We start from the raw sequence: 23717 nt of genomic DNA, 5'->3' as shown, positions 1-23717 counted from the left end.
CAACCCCAAGAACTGCAGATCAGACAGACATTTTCTACAAAAAGGTAAAGAAGTAAAATTGTAAATAAAGCAAAAAAATACCACCTTTTCTTTGTGTACTTGAAGCCGGGACCTAGCCTTGTGGGCTGTTACCCCATTATAGGTCTTGCACACTGGTACTTTTGCCTCTATTCTACTCTAGACTGTAAAATGCATTGCTCTATTGTTCCTTAAAATAACCTTAGCGCAGGGGCAACCGGCCCCACATATACCAGTGGAGACAAAGCCTTGTGTTTAATTTCAAATCCATAGGAAGTGGTAGGTCTGGTAAGCAATCTTAATATAAAAGCCACTGACCTTTGGATTACTTAGCAATTGTCTTCCAACTACTTATCATAAGGTTTTCCTTTTTTTTTTTCTCACAGTAACCATACCAAATAAAATAATTGAGGTCAATGGGTAAAAGATTAAAAAAAAAAAAAATGCAATTTTTTTTTTTAAACAGTTTACTTCAGTTGCATAGCGTAATAAAAAATAAATAAAAAAAATCAAGCTGTGAACCGATCGTAAGGCCTTATGTACACGTTCAAATTTCTAATTTGTGTTGTACAGATTCATAATAGTGCACCCAATGAAATCTACGGGCCCATACTGTACCTCCGATTTCATATGAAGGCACAAATTTAAAAAAACAAAAACATTGTGGCATGTTATATCCCATGCTGCATTACGGGAGGTATTGAAGAATACAGAACTGCAAGGTTGGGTCCACACGTACAGAAGAAATCTTCTGCGGATTTCACTGCGAACCTGTGGTCATTCCGCAGCAAAATCTGCAGGTTACATGCGGATTTTGCTGTGGGTTCGTCGTGAATCTTATCCTATGTATTGAAAAGCATAAAATCAGCTCTGAAAATTGGCGTCTTTTCCGCCCAAGAATGAGCATGCTGCTGCCTAAGGACTCAGTGGGATGCCCTAATAGCTTTCTGAAATGCAAGAAGCCTTACATTGAATTTCATCTGTGTATTTTGACCAAGATGCCTCCTTATATACATTCGTCGGAGGCTCGATAATTTAATAGCCTCCTCTGTATGCGGTTCAGTTGACTGTGCTGTCAGAATAGCCTCGATTTCGCTGTTCAGCAAAAATGAATGTAAAACTGTTCCAAGCCCTTTCTGTACAAGTCTACAAGTTCTAGTCCATACAATTAAAAGGGTTGTCAACTACCAGACAACTGATGAACTATCCATTGGGTAGGTCACCACTATATGATTGGTGGTGGTCCAACACCCAGACCCCGCATCGATCAGCTGCCTCCGTGCACCGGACATCTATGCCGGAAGCAGATGGCTCCGGCCACGGAATAGCGGCCGAGCTGCCCCTATTCAAGTGAATAGCAGAGCTGCAGTTTGGCCGCTATCAATGTACGGAGCCAACTGCTTCCGGCTCCGTACATTACATGCTGTGCAATAACATCCGATGCCCGCAGGCAGCTGGAACATTAAAAAAAAAAAAGATAAAAACGGTAAACTTTTACCACTCCACTTACTAGAGAAACGCATTGGAAGTGCATCCACTTAAATGTCAGTAAATGTAAAAATATAGATAGATGTTAGCACCAGGAGTTATATTGGCTTCCTATTGACAGACATTTAGGCGGTATTGTAGAGCAGTGTCAGTTTGTGGTTGAGGCAGATCCTGACAGGCTAAATAACCACTTTATCCATGTGGTGATATAAACACTTCACTTACAAAATAGACATAAATAGGTTTCAGAACCAGTGAATTTTATAACACCATAAACCTCAAAGGCGTTCCAGAGATCACATTTCTCCAGGTCATGTACTAGCTTGTCCACAGCTCATTTTAAATAGTTAAAGATGCATTCACTCAAAAGCTTAATCTTCACATTTTACACCGGAAATAAGCGTTTCGTTCTTCAAGCCAATAAGTTAGCCATTTCACTAAAAAGCCATTACCTACACCACCCTTTCAAGCATATTCACTGGATTTGCAACTCCCTTCTATACTCACAGGTTTGTGTACAGATGTTCGATCACCCAATTTACCCAAGAAACTAACCGTAAAACGGGATGGCAGAGAAATACTGGTCTTTGTTTCTTTTAAATTAACAGGCATCCTTATGAACATATTTTTCTCTATGTCAAAACTTACATTTACCTTACCAAAATTTATTTTTGCTCCTCCAAATCGTTATAGATTCTCAGTCTCAAAGAAAGATATATATATTGCTGTAACTTATGTCCTTAAAAAGGAACATTTCAGGAAAGATTGATACATGAAATGTATGAAGACCTGTTCGGACATCACATATTTGGCGCACAATTTTGATTACAAAATCGGCACTGAAATTCAGCAACAATGTATAGTACAATATAAGTGAATGGGATTTTAACAAACTTCATTCACTAAGGCCCCATGCACACCACCGTAGTGTTTTTTTTACTGTCCACAAATACGGATCCGTAGTCTTCTGCAAATCTGGCTTGCGGTCAGCAAATACGATCCGTAATGCATCCGTATTTACGGATCCGCAAGGGAAAAAAAAAAAAAAAAAAGAAGGAGGCTACAAATGATGTCACCAACATGTCTCAACATCTTGAAAAAGGTCACGATTGCTCAGTCGCCATTTTTTGGGGAATCCCCTGCCGTCGCAAAGCTTCTGCAATTATGGCCGACTACGGAAGCACGTTTTGCTTGCGCTCATAGACTTCTATGGGCGAGTCAGTGCCGCAATTGCGGACAGGAATAGGACATGTTCTATATTTTGCAAATCATTTATACGGCCCGGACACACATCCGTCAATATACAGAAAGAGGACCGTGGCCTACAGAAATGAATGGGTCTGCAGATTATCTGTAATTATGATAACTACGGTCGTGTGCATGGGGCCTTAGGGACAGTTCCCAGAGTTTGACACTTTACGCGGAAACCGCGTCGGAAAACACGCCAAGAAATGGCAGAAAATGCCTCCCATTGATTTCAATGGGGGGCGGAGGCGTTTTTTCCCCGCGAGACATGCCCTATCTTCGGGCGTTTACGTCTCTGACCTCCCATTGACATCAATGGGAGGCAGAGAAAGCGTATTTCGTTACGTTATTTTTTTGCCTGCGGCGTTCAATGGCCGCGGGCGAAAAACGCCACGAAAATCGGCGTGCAGGCAGAGCCAACAGAATTTTGATTCAGATTTTCTGCCTGCAAAAAACTATGTGTGAACCCAGCCATATACCGCATGTCATCAGTGGTGGATTGAACAGGTGAGTATTTTTACTTTTATTTAATATGATTATCGGCTTTCCTGATCTTAGCAGCTTTTTTTTTTTTTAAATCCTCGACAACCCCTTCAACTAGGTTAAGAGGGTCTTGTGTTTAACAGACACAGGAATAGTGCAACGTATTACTCCAAGAGCTTGTTTATCAGAGCGGATGTAAAACTTATGAACGACTCATCTCATAGTAAAAAATACTATTCGATTATAGATTTCATTCATATGGACATACACACAATGGAAATGATGCGGCTATAGAGACTCCTGTAAATAAAAGAAGATTGAGTTGCTTCCCTGTTCGATATTATTATGGGACTAGGATATCCTGACTATAAATGATAAGATATTAGAATTCAGCTTGGGTAAATATAGATCGTAAAACCTTGTGCTTTTACATCATAGGACTTTGCTTATTTACAGTTGTGACCATTATATACGTCCTTGTAAATAATAGCTGGATGAACAGTTGCGTGATCACATCTCCGTTCATATAGAAAGCTTAGATATATTACAGTACACATACATCTCTATCATGCACAGCTGTAGACCATGTATATGTGGTGATCATTAAAAATATCAACTATTCATTATATAATATAAATGGGAGCGTTTAGTAGCTTGTTTTTCTGTCTTGTGTCTCAGCATTTCAAATATACATACATATATATATATATATATATATATATATTCGCTTTTGGAAAATCTTTTGTGTTTCTGTATGAAATAACAACGTTGCCTATTTCACCCGTTGTGTCTTAAGCACTGCCCTCAATCTGTACATGACGACAATCACTAACGCATGTCTCATAGGAACGGGAACGAAACAAAAAAAAAAAAAGTTGCCACTACTGAAATGAAATAAGCAGAATATGAAAAAGCATACAAAATATGAATCTATCCATTTAGTAGAAAATATTATTTTTCCACATAAAGAAGTTGTCCTTTTTACTTAATGAATCTACAGCCGTATAGAATATGTATACCTCCTGTTGTATACAATTATACCATAGAAACGTTTGCTTACAAGCTCTAACAATACAGTTTAAAAGCCACAAAAATGTCCATTTCACAATAATATTTGTTGTTTTCTGCTTCACTACATATTAAATGTCTAAGAATGACAAACATACCGCCATCACACTCTAATATATATATAGTTTATACCATTATAAGCAAGGACATAAGATGAGCCATTTGTACAGACATCTACTAACCTAGAGGTCAAGGTGATGCACACCATCTTACAGAACAGCACCACATGTAAATCAGGACCTTAAAATACCTACTAAATGGGTAGGGTGGTGTAGCAATAGCTTAAGAGTGAATTAACCTTTAAATTGCTGAATTGCCTTTACTCTTACAATTCCTTCTCCCTACTATTTGCCAGTAGCTGCCACTTTCTCGAAGTCTTGTGGATTGCAGAACTCCTTTATGGTGACTGTCAAAAGGTTGCTTGTAACATCAGTCACTACCACATTGGAGCATGGTGACATGTCTGGACGCCAATCTCCAGCCTCTTCTTCAGGCTCAGATTCATTAGGCTCACCTTGCCCACGTTTGCTTGCAGAAGATTCTGGTGGAATGGAGAGATCCAAAGCTTCAGATTCCCGCCAGTCAGGAACAGCAGGGCTAAGGGTCTCAGGCAATAATTTAGGAGGTCGGTCATCAGATGGAGCTGGAGAAGGACACCCAGATGTACTAGAGCTCTCATCACCAAGACCTTGGTTAGTGCTTTCATCATCGGCCTTTTCCCCCTCTGGGCCCCGAAGAGTTGGCTTGTTATACAGAGAAAAGGTTCCATACTTCAAATGGCGAATCTGATTCCGAAGCATACTCTCACTATACTTCTTGCTTTTCCCAATAACTCTATTTCGGGATGGAATTTTAGGACGACCTAGAGAGGTTTTTGCTCCTTTGTCTATTACCTTCAGATTAAGAATGATTCTTCCACGCTTTGGCTCTCTAGGCTTGGCCTTGCGATTGATGATCCGTACAGTCTCTGAAAAAGGAGACACAGGGGCACGCAGACCAGAAGTAGTTCCAGCGGGTGCTGAAGGATCATGACGGGGAAGAGGGCGACGAGACATACTATGACAGCGTCTGATGTCCTTCTTCAAGCGATGCACAGCAGCACTGGAGTGCAACTTAGGGGAAGGACTTGAGCCTGGTTTAATGCCAAAGTGGACATCATTTATACGAAGAGCTTCAGCCTGGGCTCTTGCCTATAAATAAACACAAAAATAGGTCATTTGTGAAAAAAGTTGTACATCTATGCACAGTCTATAATTTGCAAGTCATCTATGCAATCATGTGACACAGTTATCAGGCTCTGGCTGAATATAAAATCAGTAGTAAAAATAGATTTGTATTTTGCAAGCAAACTAAATACACTTTAATATTTTCAGTGCATAATGGGCTTAAGCCCTGTAGAACGCAGCCTGTTTTGGCCTTGTGGCACAGCCGTTTTTTCAAATCTGACATGTGTCACTTTATGTGGTAATAACTCCGGAATGCTTTTACCTATCCAAGCGATTCTGAGATTGTTTTCTCGTGACATATTGTACTATGTGATAGTGGAAAAATGTGGTCGATAAATTCAATATTTTTTTTCGTGAAAAACACCAAAATTTAGAGAAAATTTGCAAAAATTTGCATTTTTCTAAATTTAAATGTATCCGCTTGTAAAACAGATTGTAATACCACACAAAAAATAGTCACTAGTTACCATTTCCCATATGTGAACTATATATTTGCATCGTTTTTTGAACATCCTTTTATTTTTTCTAGGACGTTACAAGGCTTAGAACTTTAGCAGCAATTTCTAAAATTTTCAAGAAAAATTCAAAAGGCGATTTTTACAGGGACCAGTTCAGTTCTGAAGTTGTTTTGAGGGCCTTATATATTAGAATACACCAATAAATCACCCAATTTTAGAAACTGGACCCTGCAAAGTATTCAAAACAGCATTCAGAAAGTTTCTTAACCCTTTAGGCGTTTCACAGGAAATAAAGAAATAGAGGGGAAATTTACAAATTTCTCTTTTTTTTGCCAAAATTCATTTGTAATAAAAAAAAATTGTGTAACACAGACGGTTTTACCAGAGAAATACAACTCAATATTTATTGCCCATGTCCTGCAGTTTTTAGGAATATCCCACATGCGGCCCTTGTGTCTTGATGGACCGAAACGCCGGCCTCAGAAGCAAAAGTAGCACCTAGTGGATTTTCGGGCCTGCTTATTTTTAGATTATATTTTAGGCACCATGTCAGGTTTGAAAAGGTCTTGTGGTGCCAAAACAGTGGAAACTCCCCAAAAGTGACCCCATTTTGGAAACTAGACCCCTCAAGGAATTAATTTAGGGGTATAGTTAGCACTTTGATCCAACAGGTATTTTGCTATATTTATTGGAGTTAGTCTGAAAATGAAATTCTACTTTTTTCTTAAAAAACATAGAAATTTGTAATATTTACAAGGAATAAAGAAGAAAATGCACCCCAACATTTGTAAAGCATCTTCTCCCGATTACGGAAATACCCCATATGTGGTAATAAACTGCTGTTTGGACCCACGCCAGCGCTCAGATGGGAGGGAGCGCTATTTGGATTTTGGAGCGCAGATTTTGCTGGTTTGGTTTTTAGTGCCATGTCGCGATTGCAACGCCCCGGGGGGAACAAAACAGTGGAAACACCCCAAAAGTGACCCCATTTGGGAAACTACCCTTAGAAAAATTCCTTGAGGGGTGTATAGTAAGCATTTATACCACACAGGTTTTTTGTAGAACTTAGTAGAATTAGGCCATGAAAATGAATATCAACATTTTTGTCCACTAAAATGTTGAATTTTCTCATTTTCACAAGGGATAAAGGAGAAAAAGTTGCCCTATATTTGTAACGCAATCTCTCCCGAGTATGAAAATACCCCACATGTGGTAATAATTAATTTTTTTTAATAGAAATTAATTAACCTTTGCAGGACTGATCCTTTTTTGCTTTTCCATTTTAGATTTTCACTCCCCGCCTTCCAAACGCCATAACTTTTTTATTTTTCCATGAATTGAGCGGTGTGAGGGTTTATTTTTGGCAGGACGAGCTGTAGTTTTTATTGGTACCATTTTTTGGTACCTGCAACTTTTTGATCGCTTTTTATTACATTTTATTTAGAGCCTTGGTGACCAAAAACAGTGATTTTGGAGTTTTAAATACTTTATTTCTTACGGCGTTCATAATGCGCTATAAATGACAATTTTACTTTATTCTGCGGGTCAGTACGATTACGGCGATACCATATGTATATAGGCTTTTTTTTATGTTTTGCAGCGTTTGCACAATAAAATCACTTCTTTATAAAATAATTTATTTTCTGTGTCACCGTATTCGGAGAGCCGTAACTTTATTTTTCAGTCAAAAAAGCTGTGTAAGGGCTTGTTTTTTGCGGGACGGGTTGTAGTTTTTATTGGTACTGTTTTCGGGTACAAGCGACTTTTTGATCACTTTTTATTCTATATTTTGGGAGGGTGACCAAAAAATAGTGATACTGGCATTGTTTTTAGTTTGGTTTTTTTTTGCGGCGTTCACCGTGCGGTAAAAAGAACGGTTTTACACATGGGGTCGTTACAAACGCGGTGATACCAAATATGTGTACTCTTTTTAACGGTTTCATTTTTTACCTATAATAAGAGACTTATTATAGGAAAAAAATAAAAAATCTTTTCTTTTTACACTTTCGTAAAACATTGATTAACTTTTTGATTAAATTTTTTTTTACTTTTTTCACTTTCTTTTTTTACCTGCAGCTCTGATCGCTGCTAGAATACATTTACACTACATAGGTAGTGTAACGTATTCCAACTGTCAGCGTGACGTCACAGTCACTCTGACAGTTAGTCTACGAGGACCAGCAGAGGCTGATCCTCAGGCTTCCATACATGGCAGACCCGGGGGCCGTTGTCATCACAAGCATCACCAGCCCCCACAATTGCATGGGGGCTGCTGATGGGATACAAACCCCCTACATGCGGAGATCGCAATCGAGCCACGAATGTAACGGGTTAATTGCCTAAATCAGCGGCAATGAGCCGCTAATCGGCAACAGTGGAGTGTCAGCTGTCAGGGACAGCTGACCTCCCGATTCCTGATGCACACTGTCACAGACACTGTCGCCGACAGTGTGCATCGCGAACGGCAGTGACGTCCTGTCACTCTGACAGGAAGTCTATCAGGAGGCTGGTCCTGATAGGCTTCCGTACATGGCAGACACGGAGGCCATTACTTGGCCTCCGATCGCCATGCTAGCCACCTGCAAACCTCTTGATTTCATCGTGAAGTCTGCCGATTTGCTAGAAACCCCTGAATGCGGTGATTCCAATCGATCACCGCAATTAAGGGGTTAATTGCCGTACTCAGCGGAAAAAAGGCGCTGATCGGCATACAGTGGAGTGTCAGCTGTCAGGGACAGCTGGCCTCACGGTTCCCGGTGCACACTGTCGCCGACAGTGGGCACCAGGAAACACTCAGTAACTGTACGTCCCTGTGCCTTAAGACACTGGCCACATGGATGTACAGTTGCGTCGTGGTGCGCCTAGGGGTTAATACACTTCTAATATATCTGTAAAAATATTTTCATTTATCTCAGCATGCCTCGCATAGACTATGTATGTTTTACTTCTATGTTTGTGTGTAAAAACAGGTTTTGATCCAACGGTTTGCGCTCCACTGTATATGCAATGTTTCATTACTATAATATAGAAGGTAGAAAATACGAGGCACTCACCGCGGTGGCAATAAATTAATTTATTGATTTTGATCTCGGTCTGTTTGATCTGGCATCCTCCACATCAAACAGACCGAGATCAAAGTCAATAAATTCTTTTATTGCCACCGCGGCGAGTTCCTCGTATTTTCTACCTTCTATATTCAAGTTATACATTTACTGTTCTCTACCGATGAGCACCTCACGGGCAACAAGTTGACAGCTGCATTTCCACGTGTTCAAGCGAATAGGTTTTCACACGCAGAGACTGTATTTTACCTGCATTGGGGCAGCGCCAGCCTCTCTCTCAATCCTAATGTTTCATTTCTGTATGCAATCATTGTAAACATATTGGCTCAATAAAACTTTGTTTATTAAAAAAAAGACAAAACAAAAAAGTTTTGTTAAAATATCTTGGTTCATTAATATGTTTCAAGTCCCAAAGGTGCAGCAATTTAATGAGCACGACCACTCAATATATGGAACGATACGGGGTGCAAAGTTTTAGGCCTCATGCACACAGGAGCATTATGGCTCCATAAACGTCAAAGTTTTACAGGCCCATGCCCACAATACAACGCCATAGACTTCTACAGGGCCTTGCTGAACTTCTGATTTCATGTGTTTTTTTTCTGTCCAATTCAGTCAGCGCAGAATATCCTCATAAAATGGCACCGTACAGCGCACCATACGATGGGACATCCATGCAATAAATTATTGCTACTGCTTGTGGGCATACCAACTGTCGAGCTACTGTAACCTGTAGTGGACCCAGTATATATTAACCCCTAGAAGGCCACAATCCATATGTTCACGTTGCAAATGGCCACTGCTCCGTGCAACTAGAACATAAATACACTAGATGTACCAAAGAAAAGGGAGACCTAAACGTTACACCTACAGGAGTTTTTATGACAACCCATTCTAAATACCTAGGCATTAATATGGTTAGTTCCCCTTTGCAGCTAAATAAAAATAGCTTCCACTCTTCTAGGGAGGCTTTCAACACAATTTTGGAGCGTGTCTGTGGGAATTTTTGCCCATTTATCCAGAAGAGCATTTGTGAGGTTAGACACTGATGTTGGACGAGAGGGCCTGGCTCGTAATCTCCGTTCTATTTCACCCTAAAGATATTAGATGGCGTTGAGGTCATTGCTCTGTGTGGGCCAGTCAAGTTCTTCCACACCAAACCTTGCCTTTATTGACCTTCCCTTGTGCACGGGGGCCCAGTCCCAGAGGTGGGACCCGCATCTGACATTTATGGCATATCCTGTGGATATTCAATAAATGTCCCTGATGGGCAAACCTCGAAGACTTCCGTTTACTGGAACTAAGGGGCCTAGGCCAATCCCTGATAAAATACCCCATAGCATCATCCCTTCTCCACCAAACTTTACAGTTGGCACAATGCAGTCCGGCAGATAACGTTCTCCTGGCATTCGTCAAACCCAGGCTAATACATACATAGAGAATCGGGAACACGCTTTCACTGCTCCAGATTCCACTGGCGGCATGCATTACACCCCTTTATCCGACGCTTGGCATTGTGCTTGGTGATGTAAGGCTTGGAAATCCCTACAATGAAGCTCCCAGCACGGTTGTTGTGCGGTTAATCCCGCAGAAGGTGTGAAACTCTGCAGTCAGCAAAGCCTTGCCGATTTTTATGCACTATGTGCCTCAGAACTCAGTGATCTGCTCTGTAACTTTAGGTGGTCTGCCCCTTTGTGGCGGAGTTGCAGTGGTTCCTAAAAGCTTCCACTTTGCAAGAATACCACTCACAGTTGATCGTGAAATATCTAGGAGGGAAGAAATGTCATGAACTGAACGGTTACAGTACCATGCTCAAATTCAGTAAGCGCTTTAGAACGACCCATTCTTTTACAAAGGTCAGTAAAAGCAGACTGCATGGCTCGGTGCTTGATTTTATACACGTGACAATGGGACTGAATGAAACACATGAATTCAATGATTAGGGGTGTGTCCCAATACTTTTGTCCATATAGTTTATGGGTGGTTTTATTAACGGCAGATCGCACGGTTTAGCCCTCTGTCATTAAAGAGATCGGGCTAACACTGATCATTTCAGCACCCCATCACAAAAAATTATAAACAGTGTTTAAAATTTCATGCATTCGGGCTGTTGCCATGGAAACCCATTGTATCACAATGACGTCTTGGGCCTCTAACGGTCACAAAAGGCAGAGGAGCCTGATCTGTGTCCTCCCAGGATTATGCAGATCCCTGATAATTGCAATCTTATGCCTAACAGGCATTTTAATCACTTATTTTATTTATTTCGGTTACTTACGCACCAATATACATAGAGGTAACCCACCCAAACACAGGGAGAACATATTGAACTCAGTGCTCTAAGGCAACAGTGCTAACCACTGAACCATCATGCTGCTATTATATAGGATTTGCATACAACTAAATGCTGGGAGGACACATCATATTATCCCATCTTCCTCCAGCCCCAGGGAAGAAACAAAGATCAAAAAAAAAAAAAAAAAAAGAAGGGATCAAAATGGAATTTCTAATTGCCATTGCCTGGTACCATGTTCTGCGACATGTCCATTTAAAATGTGTTCATCATGGACCCATAGAATGTCTCCATATAAGAGATTATTATATCAGATCCAGATAAATTATTACCCGTCACTTGTTTTGGTCCTTCTAGCCCCACCCATATCTGCGCTATTGTACGGCTACAATAAAAATGCCTGCACACGAGTGCTTTGCGCCAGTTTACAGATTCCACATACAACATAAAGGCAGGCTAGAGATCGCAAGAAAAAAAAAAAAAAAAAAAAGTGACCTGTATTCTCAGGTGTAATTGTGTTGATGTAGGTTGAGCAGAGAACACGTAATACATATATATATATATATATATATATATATATATATATATATATATGTGTGAATGAGAGAGCAGGGACTATTTTGTGGCATACATTTGTTTGGTTAAACTAGGTTAAAGGGGTTAACACATGAGTGACATTTATGACATATTCACAGGATATGTCGAAAATGTCAGATGTGGGTCCCACCTCTGGGACCTGCACCTATCTCTAGAATGGGGCCCCTAAGCCCCATTGTACCTCTGTGTTCCTGCCGATTTCCAACCATGAAGGAGAAAACAGCGTAGCTACGCTGTTTCTGAAGCCCCCATAGAACTGTATGGTAGTTGCTGAGCTATTCGGTTTCTGTAAGCCCCATAGAACTGTATGGTAGTTACAGAAACAGCGTAGCTCAGCGAGTTACGCTATTTTTGGGACTCCTGACCATGTAAATCAGGAAGTGGCCGGGTGTCAGCGCGAGCACAAAAAGCTAGAATGGGGATAGGTGGGACCCGCATCTATCGGACATATCCTGTGGAGATCGTCAAAAGGTATAGACATCAGCTCACAACTGCAGGAGTAGAATCAAAAGATAGAATTTGATTGTCAAAGCATCGGAATAGAACAGGCAACGTTTCGACCCATAGTGTGTGGAGGGTCTTGACTATATAAAAATGCAGAGATCCTGGTTCCGCTTTAGATTTACATTAAAAATCCTATCTGTGTCACAAGAAAGGAAAAAAATATTCACTATTAGAATGGGTCATTTTAATAGGCTCTGGCCTTGAAATGGTTAAATATTATTTGCGTAGCAGATTTGCACAATTTAACATTCAGGATGGAGTAATGTAAAAGAGCAGCCCATGTCATAAAAAAATTACATGCTTACCTTTAAAAGAAATGTTTTTGGCTTTGGGCCCCTCTTCTTAGGTCCATATATTTCCTGTTCTCTCTCTCTGTGTATACACAGAAATAAACGGTGTTAGGCTATGTTCATGCATAGGGGGGGGGGGGGGTTCCTTGAATCGGAAACGACGGTTCCATTACACAACCGATACCACTGGCGGCAGACTATAGCCTATGACGGGTTCCGTGGGCTTTCCATCAGGGCGTCCGTGGTTTTACCAGAAGCATTAGCGCAGAATGCTGCGCTATTGTTTCCAGTAATCTCGGCAAGATCTGCAACAGAGCCCCTAATGAAGCCTCCAAAGCAGATCTGAACTCTGCCTTAGGAAAAGTTACTTTTTCCACATAAGCAAAGATATGGCTATAACATAAACATGTAACACAATATTGCATTTCAACAGTTAGGCCCTGTTCACACGGCATGTATTGGATGCATTTTTCGCATGATTTAAGCTTCCCATTGACATCAATTGATAGTGCATGCAACACAATATTTACGCAAGCGTATTTAAAAAACGATGTGTAAATTAAGAAATCGGGGCAAATCTTTAGCGCCAAAAACGCACCCGATTGCCATAGTCAATGGGAGTTCTATTTACCCACCAACAAAATGCGCACGCAAAATGTATCAAAAAACGCATCACAAACGCATCAAAATAGTCTGTATTTTAAAAACCACTTTGACACGTTTACACATCGAGTTTATTTAGCGCCTTGTGAACAAGCCCTTAATATATAAAATTTGTATATCTGCTGTAAATCAGATGCACAAGGACATTTTCATTTTAGGATCACAAACATACACCTAAAAAGGACTACACGTGCAAAAGATTTAAAGGGGAATTTCACAAAGGCCTAATGCACACAACCGTTGTTTTTTGTCCGTGTATTACCCATAATTTTGCAAATAGCGTACAACTCATTTATTTATATGGCCCCCTGCACACAACCCTGATATCCATGGATCTGTGTAGGGGCCTCGAGTCCGGGCCACAAAAACTCAGGAAATGTCATTTTACTGTCCGTATTTGTGGATCATGTGACCAAACTGGTGACATCAACTCCAGCCTTCCTTTTTGTTGCCGATCTGTGAATACTGATGACACACTGATGCACTACGGAAGGTTTTTTTGGAGACAAATGGACCGCAAATACAGACAACGGATCCGTGGTTTTGCGGACCGCAAAAATCACCACGATAATGCACATTAGGCCTTACACATACAGCTTACTTTAATGCAAATACTGCCGCTGCCTGACATCTACTTCCAGGAAAACTCAGTTGTCCAATAAGCCCTCTGTGTTAAAAGTAAACTTTCCCTTTAAGCATACTGTTAAAGAGGACCGGTCACTAGGTCATAAAAATTGAACTTGTTAACTAATCTGAATTGCTCTGTCTTCCTGATTCCAGAACGTTTTTTCTTTTTTTTCCTCGACCACCCCACCGTTCCAGAGATATGGCCCACTTTTGTGTTGGCTGCCAATATGCTGTAGTTTGCCAACAGGGTGGAGCTAGCTTCCCTGCCTCTGATGCTGACCAATCAGCACAAGGCAGCTTAAGGGTTTTTCACTCCCTGTTGGCTAACTGAAAAAAAATTTGCATAAAGGGAGCCAACACAACTTTGGGCCATCTCTCTGAAGGGGGGGGGGGGGGGTCCTAGGAAAAAAATAAAACAGTGCTGGAATCAGGGAGACCGCACTATTCAGGTCAGTAAACCAGTTCAACTTATATGACCTAGTACAGGTCCTCTTTAAGCAGACAAATGAAGAAGTGATAACAGTATTTGGAACTCACTTTTGCTCAAAAGCTACAATAAGTCTTGAATCCAATATGTTCTCCTCTGGTTCCCATGTGCTGTATCTGTAATTATCAGAATACATGTTCAACAACTCAATTTAATCTGTCCATTACCAAGAAAATAAAGACACGAACAACGGAATTTAGTTATTTCATTAACTTTTTCAGGGGGAACATCAAAATACAATTTAAGTGAATGGTTAAGAAAGATGACCCGGCTTTAAGCATTAGTCCACTCCTGTCAGATATTGGGGTTAGCGCCACATATGTAGTACCGGCACTCATGACAAATACTTTAGTTAGAAAATATCTACTATGTGGGGAAGCATCAGTTATTTTAACCTGAACCCCTTGAGAAGTAAGTTTTACCAAACACAGAGGTGAAGTAGCTTCCCAGTCGATAAAGCCCCCGTCATCCCTATTCACTAGACTTTGGCCACTTTCATACGGCAGTATTTAGATCAGTATTTGGAGGCCAAAACCAGGAGTGACCCTTCACAGAAAAATTTGCACCTCTTGCATTACTTTGGATCCACTCCTGGTTTTTGCTGCTAAACACGGATGCAAAATGCTCACCAAAACACTGCTGTGTGAAAGAGGCCTAAGGGGCAGATTTATTAATAATGTCTGAAACATAAAACTAGATTTAACACAGTGGTGCACGCTCTGATAAATTTGACGCATTTGGCACGTCTTACACTTTTCACCACGTCTTGGGTGGTTTACATTATGGCGCTAACTTGAACCTAAATAGCGCACGCCTATATTAAATCTGGTGCAATTTACGAATCCACTTAGCCCCGCCTCCATTTGTAGACACTTTTGAAAAGGGTCTAGTGATGCGCAATAAGTGATGCAAATGCGACATAAACGTGGCGCGTGGCCCAGATTTTTGGCTCAATTCTGGCACACCATGAAAGTAAGGCTATGTTCACACGGAGTATTTTGACGAGGAAACCGTGTCACAAAACTCGTCAAAAACGGCCCGAAAATGCCTCCCATTGATTTCAATGGGAGGCGTCGGCGTCTTTTTCCCGCGAGCAGTAAAACTGCCTCGCGGGAAAAAGAAGCGACATGCCCTATCTTCGGGCGTTTCCGCCTCTGACCTCCCATTGACTTCAATGGGAGGCAGAGAAAGCGTATTTCACGGTGTTTTATGCCCGCGGCGCTCAATGGCCACGGGCGAAAAACGCCGCAAAATACTCCGCGAAAATCGGCGGGCAGGGAGAGGAAATTCCGTTTGGAAGTTTGAGGCAGATATTCCTCCTGCAAAATACTCCGTGTGAACATAGCCTAAATCTTCCCCATAATGTATAAAGTTCTTTGGTCAACACTCTTGCTGATGTAGAACTGTAAATAAAAGTGGAGGGGAATTTCTAAAAAAAAAAAATTATATTTATTGCCATAATAAATGACACTGCTTTGAGTATATATAAAACCAGTATACAGTAACCATGACAAAGATACAAAAAAAATAAAGCAATTACTGGAATCTTACTTGATAGCCCAGCCTTTCCATTTCACAAGATATTCAATGCGGCCCTGAAACAGAAATCAGAAACAACTTAATTCTTGCATAAGATAAAATAGTGGCAACGTTTACAGCACATTCCTGTTTTGTAGGGCTAGATCAGTTTAACATTCTAAGGCCGGGTTCCCACGCAGCGTAAACAGCAACTAAATTCTGTGCAGAAATTCCGCAGCATACACAGTAGCAGCAAAGTGGAGGGGCTTAAGAAAGTCCCATGCCCACACTGCGGAAAAATAAATGCAGCGTAAACGTTAAATTGACCTGCGCTGCGGAATTTTAATCTGCAGCATGTCGATTTATGCTGCGTTTTCGTTGCTTTTCTATTGCAGGTTTTCCACATTGAATTCAATGGGGGATACAATACCCGCAACAGAAAGCCATGTGTTGCGACTGTTGCAATGCGATTTTTGCAGCGGAATCGCTGCAAATCCAACTCAGGTAAAAAATATTAAAAAAATAAAAAACCTACACAGAAACGCTCTCCTCCTTCCTGCAGTCCGGCCTCCTGGGATGACGTTGCATCTCATGTGACCACTGCAGCCATTCACAGGGATGCAACCTCATCCAGGTATGCTGGACCACGCGCAGAGAAGAGGGAGGGTGTAAGCATGATCAGATTTTTTTCTCCCCAACACTTCTTTCCGCAGCGGAATTTCCGTTAGAAAAAAGTCAGCTCCCTGCTCTACTATTCAATGTATAACTCTGGCCGCTAGTTTCTTAATGCAGACAGGCACGATGACGACACTGACTCATGCCAGTCTGTGCTGAGCCATGTGTGGCTCAGCAAAAATGTATTCAGAGTCCGTCGCATTTCTGCCATATATCAAAGTTTCAGGCAGTTTATTGGTCCACAGAGTCCTCAATGCCCGCCCCATTTAATTATGGTTTAGCCTCAATGGTACACTACCGTTCAAAAGTTTGGGGTCACCCAGACAATTTTGTGTTTTCCATGAAAACTCACACTTATATTTATCAAATGAGTTGCAAAATGACTAGAAAATATAGTCAAGACATTGACAAGGTTAGAAATAATGATTTTTATTTCAAATAATAATTTTCTCCTTCAAACTTTGCTTTCGTCAAAGAATGCTCCATTTGCAGCAATTACAGCATTGCAGACCTTTGGCATTCTAGCTGTTAATTTTCTGAGGTAATCGGGAGAAATTTCACCCCATGCTTCCAGAAGCCCCTCCCACAAGTTGGATTGGCTTGATGGGCACTTCTTGCGTACCATACGGTCAAGCTGCTCCCACAACAGCTCTATGGGGTTGAGATCTGGTGACTGCGCTGGCCACTCCATTACAGATAGAATACCAGCTGCCTGCTTCTTCCCTAAATAGTTCTTGCAGAATTTGGAGGTGTGCTTTGGGTCATTGTCCTGTTGTAGGATGATATTGGCTCCAATCAAGCACGGTCCACAGGGTGTGGCATGGCGTTGCAAAATGGAGTGATAGCCTTCCTTATTCAAAATCCCTTTTACCTTGTACAAATCTCCCACTTTACCAGCACCAAAGCAACCCCAGACCATCACATTACCTCCACCATGCTTGACAGATGGCGTCAGGCACTCTTCCAGCATCTTTTCAGTTGTTCTGCGTCTCACAAATGTTCTTCTGTGTGATCCAAACACCTCAAACTTCGATTCTTCTGTCCATAACACTTTTTTCTAATCTTCCTCAGTCCAATGTCTGTGTGCTTTTGCCCATATTATTAATCTTTTCCTTTTATTAGCCAGTCTCAGATATGGCTTTTTCTTTGCCACTCTGCCCTGAAGGAGTCGCCTCTTCACTGTAGACGTTGACACTGGCGTTTTGCGGGTACTATTTAATGAAGCTGCCAGTTGAGGACCTGTGAGGCGTCTATTTCTCAAACTAGAGACTCTAATGTACTTGTCTTGTTGCTCAGTTGTGCAGCGGGGCCTCCCACTTCTCTTTCTACTCTGGTTAGAGCCTGTTTGTGCTGTCCTCTGAAGGGAGTAGTACACACCGTTGTAGGAAAACTTCAGTTTCTTGGCAATTTCTCACATGGAATAGCCTTCATTTCTAAGAACAAGAATAGACTGTCGAGTTTCACATGAAAGCTCTCTTTTTCTAGCCATTTTGAGAGTTTAATCGAACCCACAAGTGTAATACTCCAGATTCTCAACTAGCTCAAAGGAAGATCAATTTTGTAGCTCCTCTAAACAGCAAAACTGTTTACAGCGGTGCTAACATAATTGCACAAGTGTTTTCAAATCATCCATTAGCCTTCTAACACAGTTAGCAAACACAATGTACCATTAGAACACTGGAGTGATGGTTGCTGGAAATGGGCCTCTATGCACCTATGTAGATATTGCATTAAAAAACAGATGTTTGCAGCTAGGATAGTCATTTAGCACATTAACAATGTATAGAGTGTATTTCTGATTAATTTAATGTTTTCATTGAAAAAAAAACTGCTTTTCTTGCAAAAATAAGGAAATTTCTAAGTGACCCTAAACTTTTGAACGGCAGTGTATATACTCACAGATGAGGCTTATATACCAGGATGATCGGAGTCCCTGAACAATAATACCACCAGCATCCCTCGTTTTTCTTTGTAAAAGTAATAAAATATAAAGAATTTTCCTATTTTCCTGTTGTCTAAAACCTGGGTGCGTCTTCTAGTCCAAAAAATACGGTATATGTTAAACAGATACCATTAATGTCTATGGGTAATGGATATACCGCACACGCTAGAACGGTATCCGTTTAACAGGTACGTCATGAATGGCTATTGAAAAGCCCATGGTGTATATGTGAAGTGCATGCCTGTGACATATGCCATACAGTGGCACACGTCACCCAAAGACTCCCATGTTTAAAAAAATAAATAAAATAAAAAATAATAAGTATACTGCGCAGTATATGTTTTATTTGCGGGATCCCTTGGGATGGAAAAGCATAGTAACGCCAATTCAACCTACAAAAAAAAAAAAATTTACACGAACGTGATATTCACGCGCCTCGCACGGACCTATATTAGTCTATGGGGCCGTGCAGACAGTCCGTGATTTTCACGCAGCGGAAACGCACGACATGACCTATATTTGTGCACTGTTCACGCATCACGCACCCATTGAAGTCAATGGGTGCGTGAAAATCTCGCGAACCACACGGAAGCACTTCCGTGGGACGCGCGTGATTCGCGCAACAGCAGTAAAAAGTAGGATTGAAAACAGAAACGCACCACGTTCGTGTAAATCCTCCCTTAGACTCAGTTTGAGAAGCGCTCTGGCCATTTTGAGAGAACACAGAGAAAACCCTAAAAAACAGCAGATTCACAGCATAAGGCCTTATTTACACGAACGTGTGCGTTTTGCGCGCGCAAAAAGCGCTGCGTTTTTTTGCACTCTGCAGTTCCGTGTGTCATCAGTGTTTGCTGCGTGGCTGCGTGATTTTCACGCATATGCCATCCTTATGACACGCGGTTTTGAGGTTTAGAAAAAGAAATGAAGGAGGTGGTTTTATTTTTCCCTTCGTTTCTTGATCTACGGTTGTGCGAATCACACGCAGCACACGGAAGGGCGTCCGTGTGCTGCGCGTGATTTTCACGCACCCATTGACTGAAATGGGTGCGTGATGTGCAAAAAAGCTGAAGTATAGGACATATCGTGAGTTTCACGCAGCGGACACACACTGCGTGAAAAACCCGGAATGTCTGAATGTCCCCATTGCCTTACACAGGTCCGTGCGACGCGTGTGATTTTCACGCGCGTATCACGGACGTGAACTACGCTCGTGTAAATAAGGCCTAAGGGTACAGCTGGTGTGCACCAGGGAATATTACTCCACAAACCCCATCACATTTTTAATTTTGTCCTGAGACCAGAGGGTTGCTTTAAGGACACCTTACCGATGCCCTTATGTAAAGTGCCACTGTCTCAAGTTTGGGGCACTTAATGCGGAATGACGTAATTGTACAGCATGGTTTGCGGATCTTGCGGGCACATAAGTTAAATGCACAGATGCTAAACCCCTTAACTGCCCATATGACTTTCACAGCTCATTAAAGGGGTTTTCCCATCAGGGACATATATGACATAGCCACAGGATAGGTCATAAACGTCAGATAGATGTGGGTTCCACCTATGGGACTTGCACCCATCTCTAGAACGGAGCCCTCTAAACCCCGTTCTCTCTCGCTGTTCTCCAGCTGACTCGTGTGATTTCCGACTATGAAGAAGGAAACAGCGTAGCCCGCTGGGATATGCTGTTTCCGTAAGTCCTATAGAGCTGAATGGCAGTTACAGAAACCGCGTAGCTCGCAAGCTGTGCTGCTTCCCTAACTGCTATTCACTACTATGGCTGTTACAGAAACCGCGTAGCTCAGCGAGTTGTCATGGCAGCTTGGGGGCCTAATGAAGGCCCCCAGATCTCCCTTCTGTCTGCCTCTGCTAAGCAATGCCTCCTGCAGGGCTTAGCAGAAGCCTATAGAAATGACAATATACTGCAATACATTGCAGCAACGATCTAATGATTCCTGGTTCAAGTCCCATAGGGGAACTAATAAAACGTGTAAAAAAAAAAAAGTTAGATACATTTTCAAGAGTGTAAAAAAAATAAAACATTAAAGAACAAAAATAGTAAAGTTAAAAAAATTTAATTGAAAAAAAAAAAAAATCAACACCCTTCTCCCATTTTTCCCAAAGCACAATTAAAAAAACTGGTAGCGCTGCGTCCGTAAAAGTCAGAACTACTACAATATACCGTTATTTAACTCGCGCGGTGAATGGCGTAAAAAAAATACAAAATAAATGAAAAAAAAAATAAAAATAAAATGGTGCCAATAAAAACTAGAACTCGTCCCACAAAAAATAAGCCTTCACACGGCTCAAATCGATGAAGAAATATATTTTTTTCCTATTTTCTGTGGTCTAAACCCTGGGTGCGTCTCATAGTCTGAAAAACATGGTATGTCAGACATTTATGACACATCCTGTGGATATCTCGTAAATGTCCCTGATGGAAGAAAAAAAACAAACAAAAAAAACCTTTCAACCCTTAGTGACCAGCCTATTTTAGGCCTTAACCCCTTCCCGCTCCTGGATGTACTATTAGGTCATGGTAGCTGTATCGTTCGCGCTCCATGACCTAATAGTACGTCTCGGGAGTAACGGACGTTTCGGCCGTCCTCCCGACACATACAGGAGCTGTGACAGCTGCTGTCTCGTACAGCAGCTGCCGCAGCTCCTACAGCGGGGACCGATCGCTGTGTCCCCGCTGATTAACCCCTTAAAAGCCGCGTTCAATAGAGATCGCGGCTTTTTAGGGGTTAAGCTACCATCGCCGGCCTGCTACACGATAGCGGCCGGTGATGGTGACTATGGCAACCGGACACCAAACAATGGCGTCTGGCTATGCCATCGACGGAAGCCTAGTGGGTCCTGACAAAGTCAGGACCCACTATGCTTGCTGTCAGCTCTAATACACTGCACTACGCATGTAGTGTAGTGTATTAGAATAGCGATCAGGGCCTCCTGCCCTCAAGTCCCCTAGTGGGACAAAGTAAAAAAAGTTTAAAAAAAATAGGTGTAAAAAAAAAATGAAAATAAAAGTTTTAAAAGTAATACAAGTAAAAAATCCCCCTTTTTCCCTTATCAGTCCTTTATTATTAATAAAAATCGATAAATAAACTATACAAAATTGGTATTGCCGCGTCCGTAACGGCCTGAACTACAAAACTATTTTGTTATTTATCCCGCACGGTGAATGCCGTAAAAGAAAATAATAATAAACCGTATCACAATCACAATTGTTTGGTCACTTCACCTCCCAAAATATGGAATAAAACGAGTTCAAAAAGTCGCACGTACCTAAAAATGGTAATGATAGAAACTACAGTTTGTTACGCAAAAAATAAGTCCTCGCACGGCTTTATTGATGGAAAAATAAAAAAGTTCTGGCTCTTAGAATAAAGATAAAAACAAGGGGACATATACAAAAAACACCGAAAAAGGCCATACTTACAAATGGACACAGCCAGGTCAAAAACGCTGATGAAGGCGAGTGAGCAGGTGCTTTAACCCCTTAATGACCGGGCATGTTTGTACCTTAATGACCAAGCCAGATTTGTCAAATCTGGTATGTCTGACTTTATCAGAGAATAACTCTGTGAAAGTTTTGAATATCCAAGTAATTCTGACATTGTTTTTTCGTCACATGTTGTACTTTATTTTAGTGGTAAAAGTAGACTGATACAATTTGCGGAAATTAATTAAAAAATAGAAAAATTGAAGAAATTTTGTAAAAATTACCATTTTCCCCTATTTTTAACTGCAATGTGTCACATATGTACACATACTGTACAATTTTTTTAATTAAATATATATTTCTATCTCTTTACTCTATTTTGGCAGCACTTTTGAAAAAATTAAATACATTTTCAGCAATTTAGAGGACTTAGAAATTGAATAATAATTTTATAAATTTTGAAGTACATTTTGTTTTCCTGCACCAAGCCAGGTTTTCAGAGGCTCATAGGTCTCAGTGATGTAAACCCCCACAAATGACCCCATTTAGAAAACTAGACCCCTTAAGGTATTTACCTAGGGGTAGAGTAAGTATTTTGACCCCACAGTTTTTTGCTAAGTTTAATACATAGCAGGTGAAAAAAACAAAAAAAAAAAAAAACTTTTTTTCATAAAAGCATCAGTTTGAAGACAAATTTCTTTGTAAAGCGACCATGAGAATGAAGAAACACACCACAAAATCTATCACCCTGTTTCTCCTGTTTTCAAAAATACCCACATTGTGGCCCTAATGCGCTGCCTGGACACACGGCAGGACCCAAAAGGAAGGGAGCACCCGGAGGCTTTCAGGACTCATATTTTGCTTGAAAATGTTTTAGGCCCCACTGTACATTTGGAGAGGCTTTGAGCTGCCAGAACGATAGAAACTCCCCATAAACGACCCCATTTCGAAAACTAGTTAGCATTTTGACCACACAGGTTTTTCGCTAAATATATTGGAATTAGGGTATGTGCACACGCTAGCTGTCATTTACGTGTGAAAAGACAGACTGTTTTCAAGAGAAAACAGCTGCCTCGTTTCACACGTAAATGCTCCTCCTCGCATTTTGCGAGGCGTCTGAGACGCTCGTAAATCTTGAGCTGTGCTTCATTGAGTTCAATGAAGAACAGCTCAAATTACATGGCAAAGTGCCCTGCACTTCTTTGCCGAGGCAATCCATTTCCGCGTCGTCGTTTGACAGCTGTCAACCGACGACGCGTAAATTACAGGTTGTCTGCACAGTACGTCGGCAAACCCATTCAAATGAATGGGCAGATGTTTGCCGACGTATTGCAGCCTTAGTCTGTAAAAATTCAAATGTACTTTTTTTCTGAAACATTGAAATTTTTATTATTTACAAGGAACGACGAAGAAAATGCACCCCAACATTTGTAAAGCAATGTCTCCCGATTACGACAATACCCCATATGTGGTAATAAACTGCTGTTTGGACCCACAGCAGGGCTCAGAAGGGAAGGAGCGCCATTTGGATTTATGATTTTGCTGGAATGGTTTTCGGTGCCATGTCGCATTTGCAATGCACTGGAGGGACCAAAACAGTGGAAACCCAAAAACCTTCAAGGAATTTTTCT

General features: G+C 41.2%; 1 protein-coding gene across 1 annotated transcript in view; it reads right to left on the bottom strand.

The window, feature by feature from the left end:
- Positions 1-2926: 2926 nt before the first annotated feature.
- CBX6 (chromobox 6) overlaps positions 2927-23717 on the bottom strand; it is a 39084-nt gene continuing 18293 nt past the window's right edge. The window contains exons 2-5 of the mRNA XM_075833558.1: positions 16061-16104; positions 14560-14625; positions 12748-12814; positions 2927-5492 (exon numbers count right to left, since the gene is read on the bottom strand). Coding sequence (XP_075689673.1) covers positions 4647-5492; positions 12748-12814; positions 14560-14625; positions 16061-16104 — 1023 coding nt within the window. The 3' untranslated portion in view covers positions 2927-4646. The remainder of the gene's footprint in view (positions 5493-12747; positions 12815-14559; positions 14626-16060; positions 16105-23717) is intronic.

This window comes from Rhinoderma darwinii, chromosome 7 (genome assembly GCF_050947455.1).
Source record: "Rhinoderma darwinii isolate aRhiDar2 chromosome 7, aRhiDar2.hap1, whole genome shotgun sequence".
NCBI classification, from domain to species: Eukaryota; Metazoa; Chordata; class Amphibia; order Anura; family Rhinodermatidae; genus Rhinoderma; species Rhinoderma darwinii.
The sequence above is the reverse complement of the archived record's forward strand: the minus strand, read 5'-3'. Positions and strand labels throughout refer to the sequence as shown.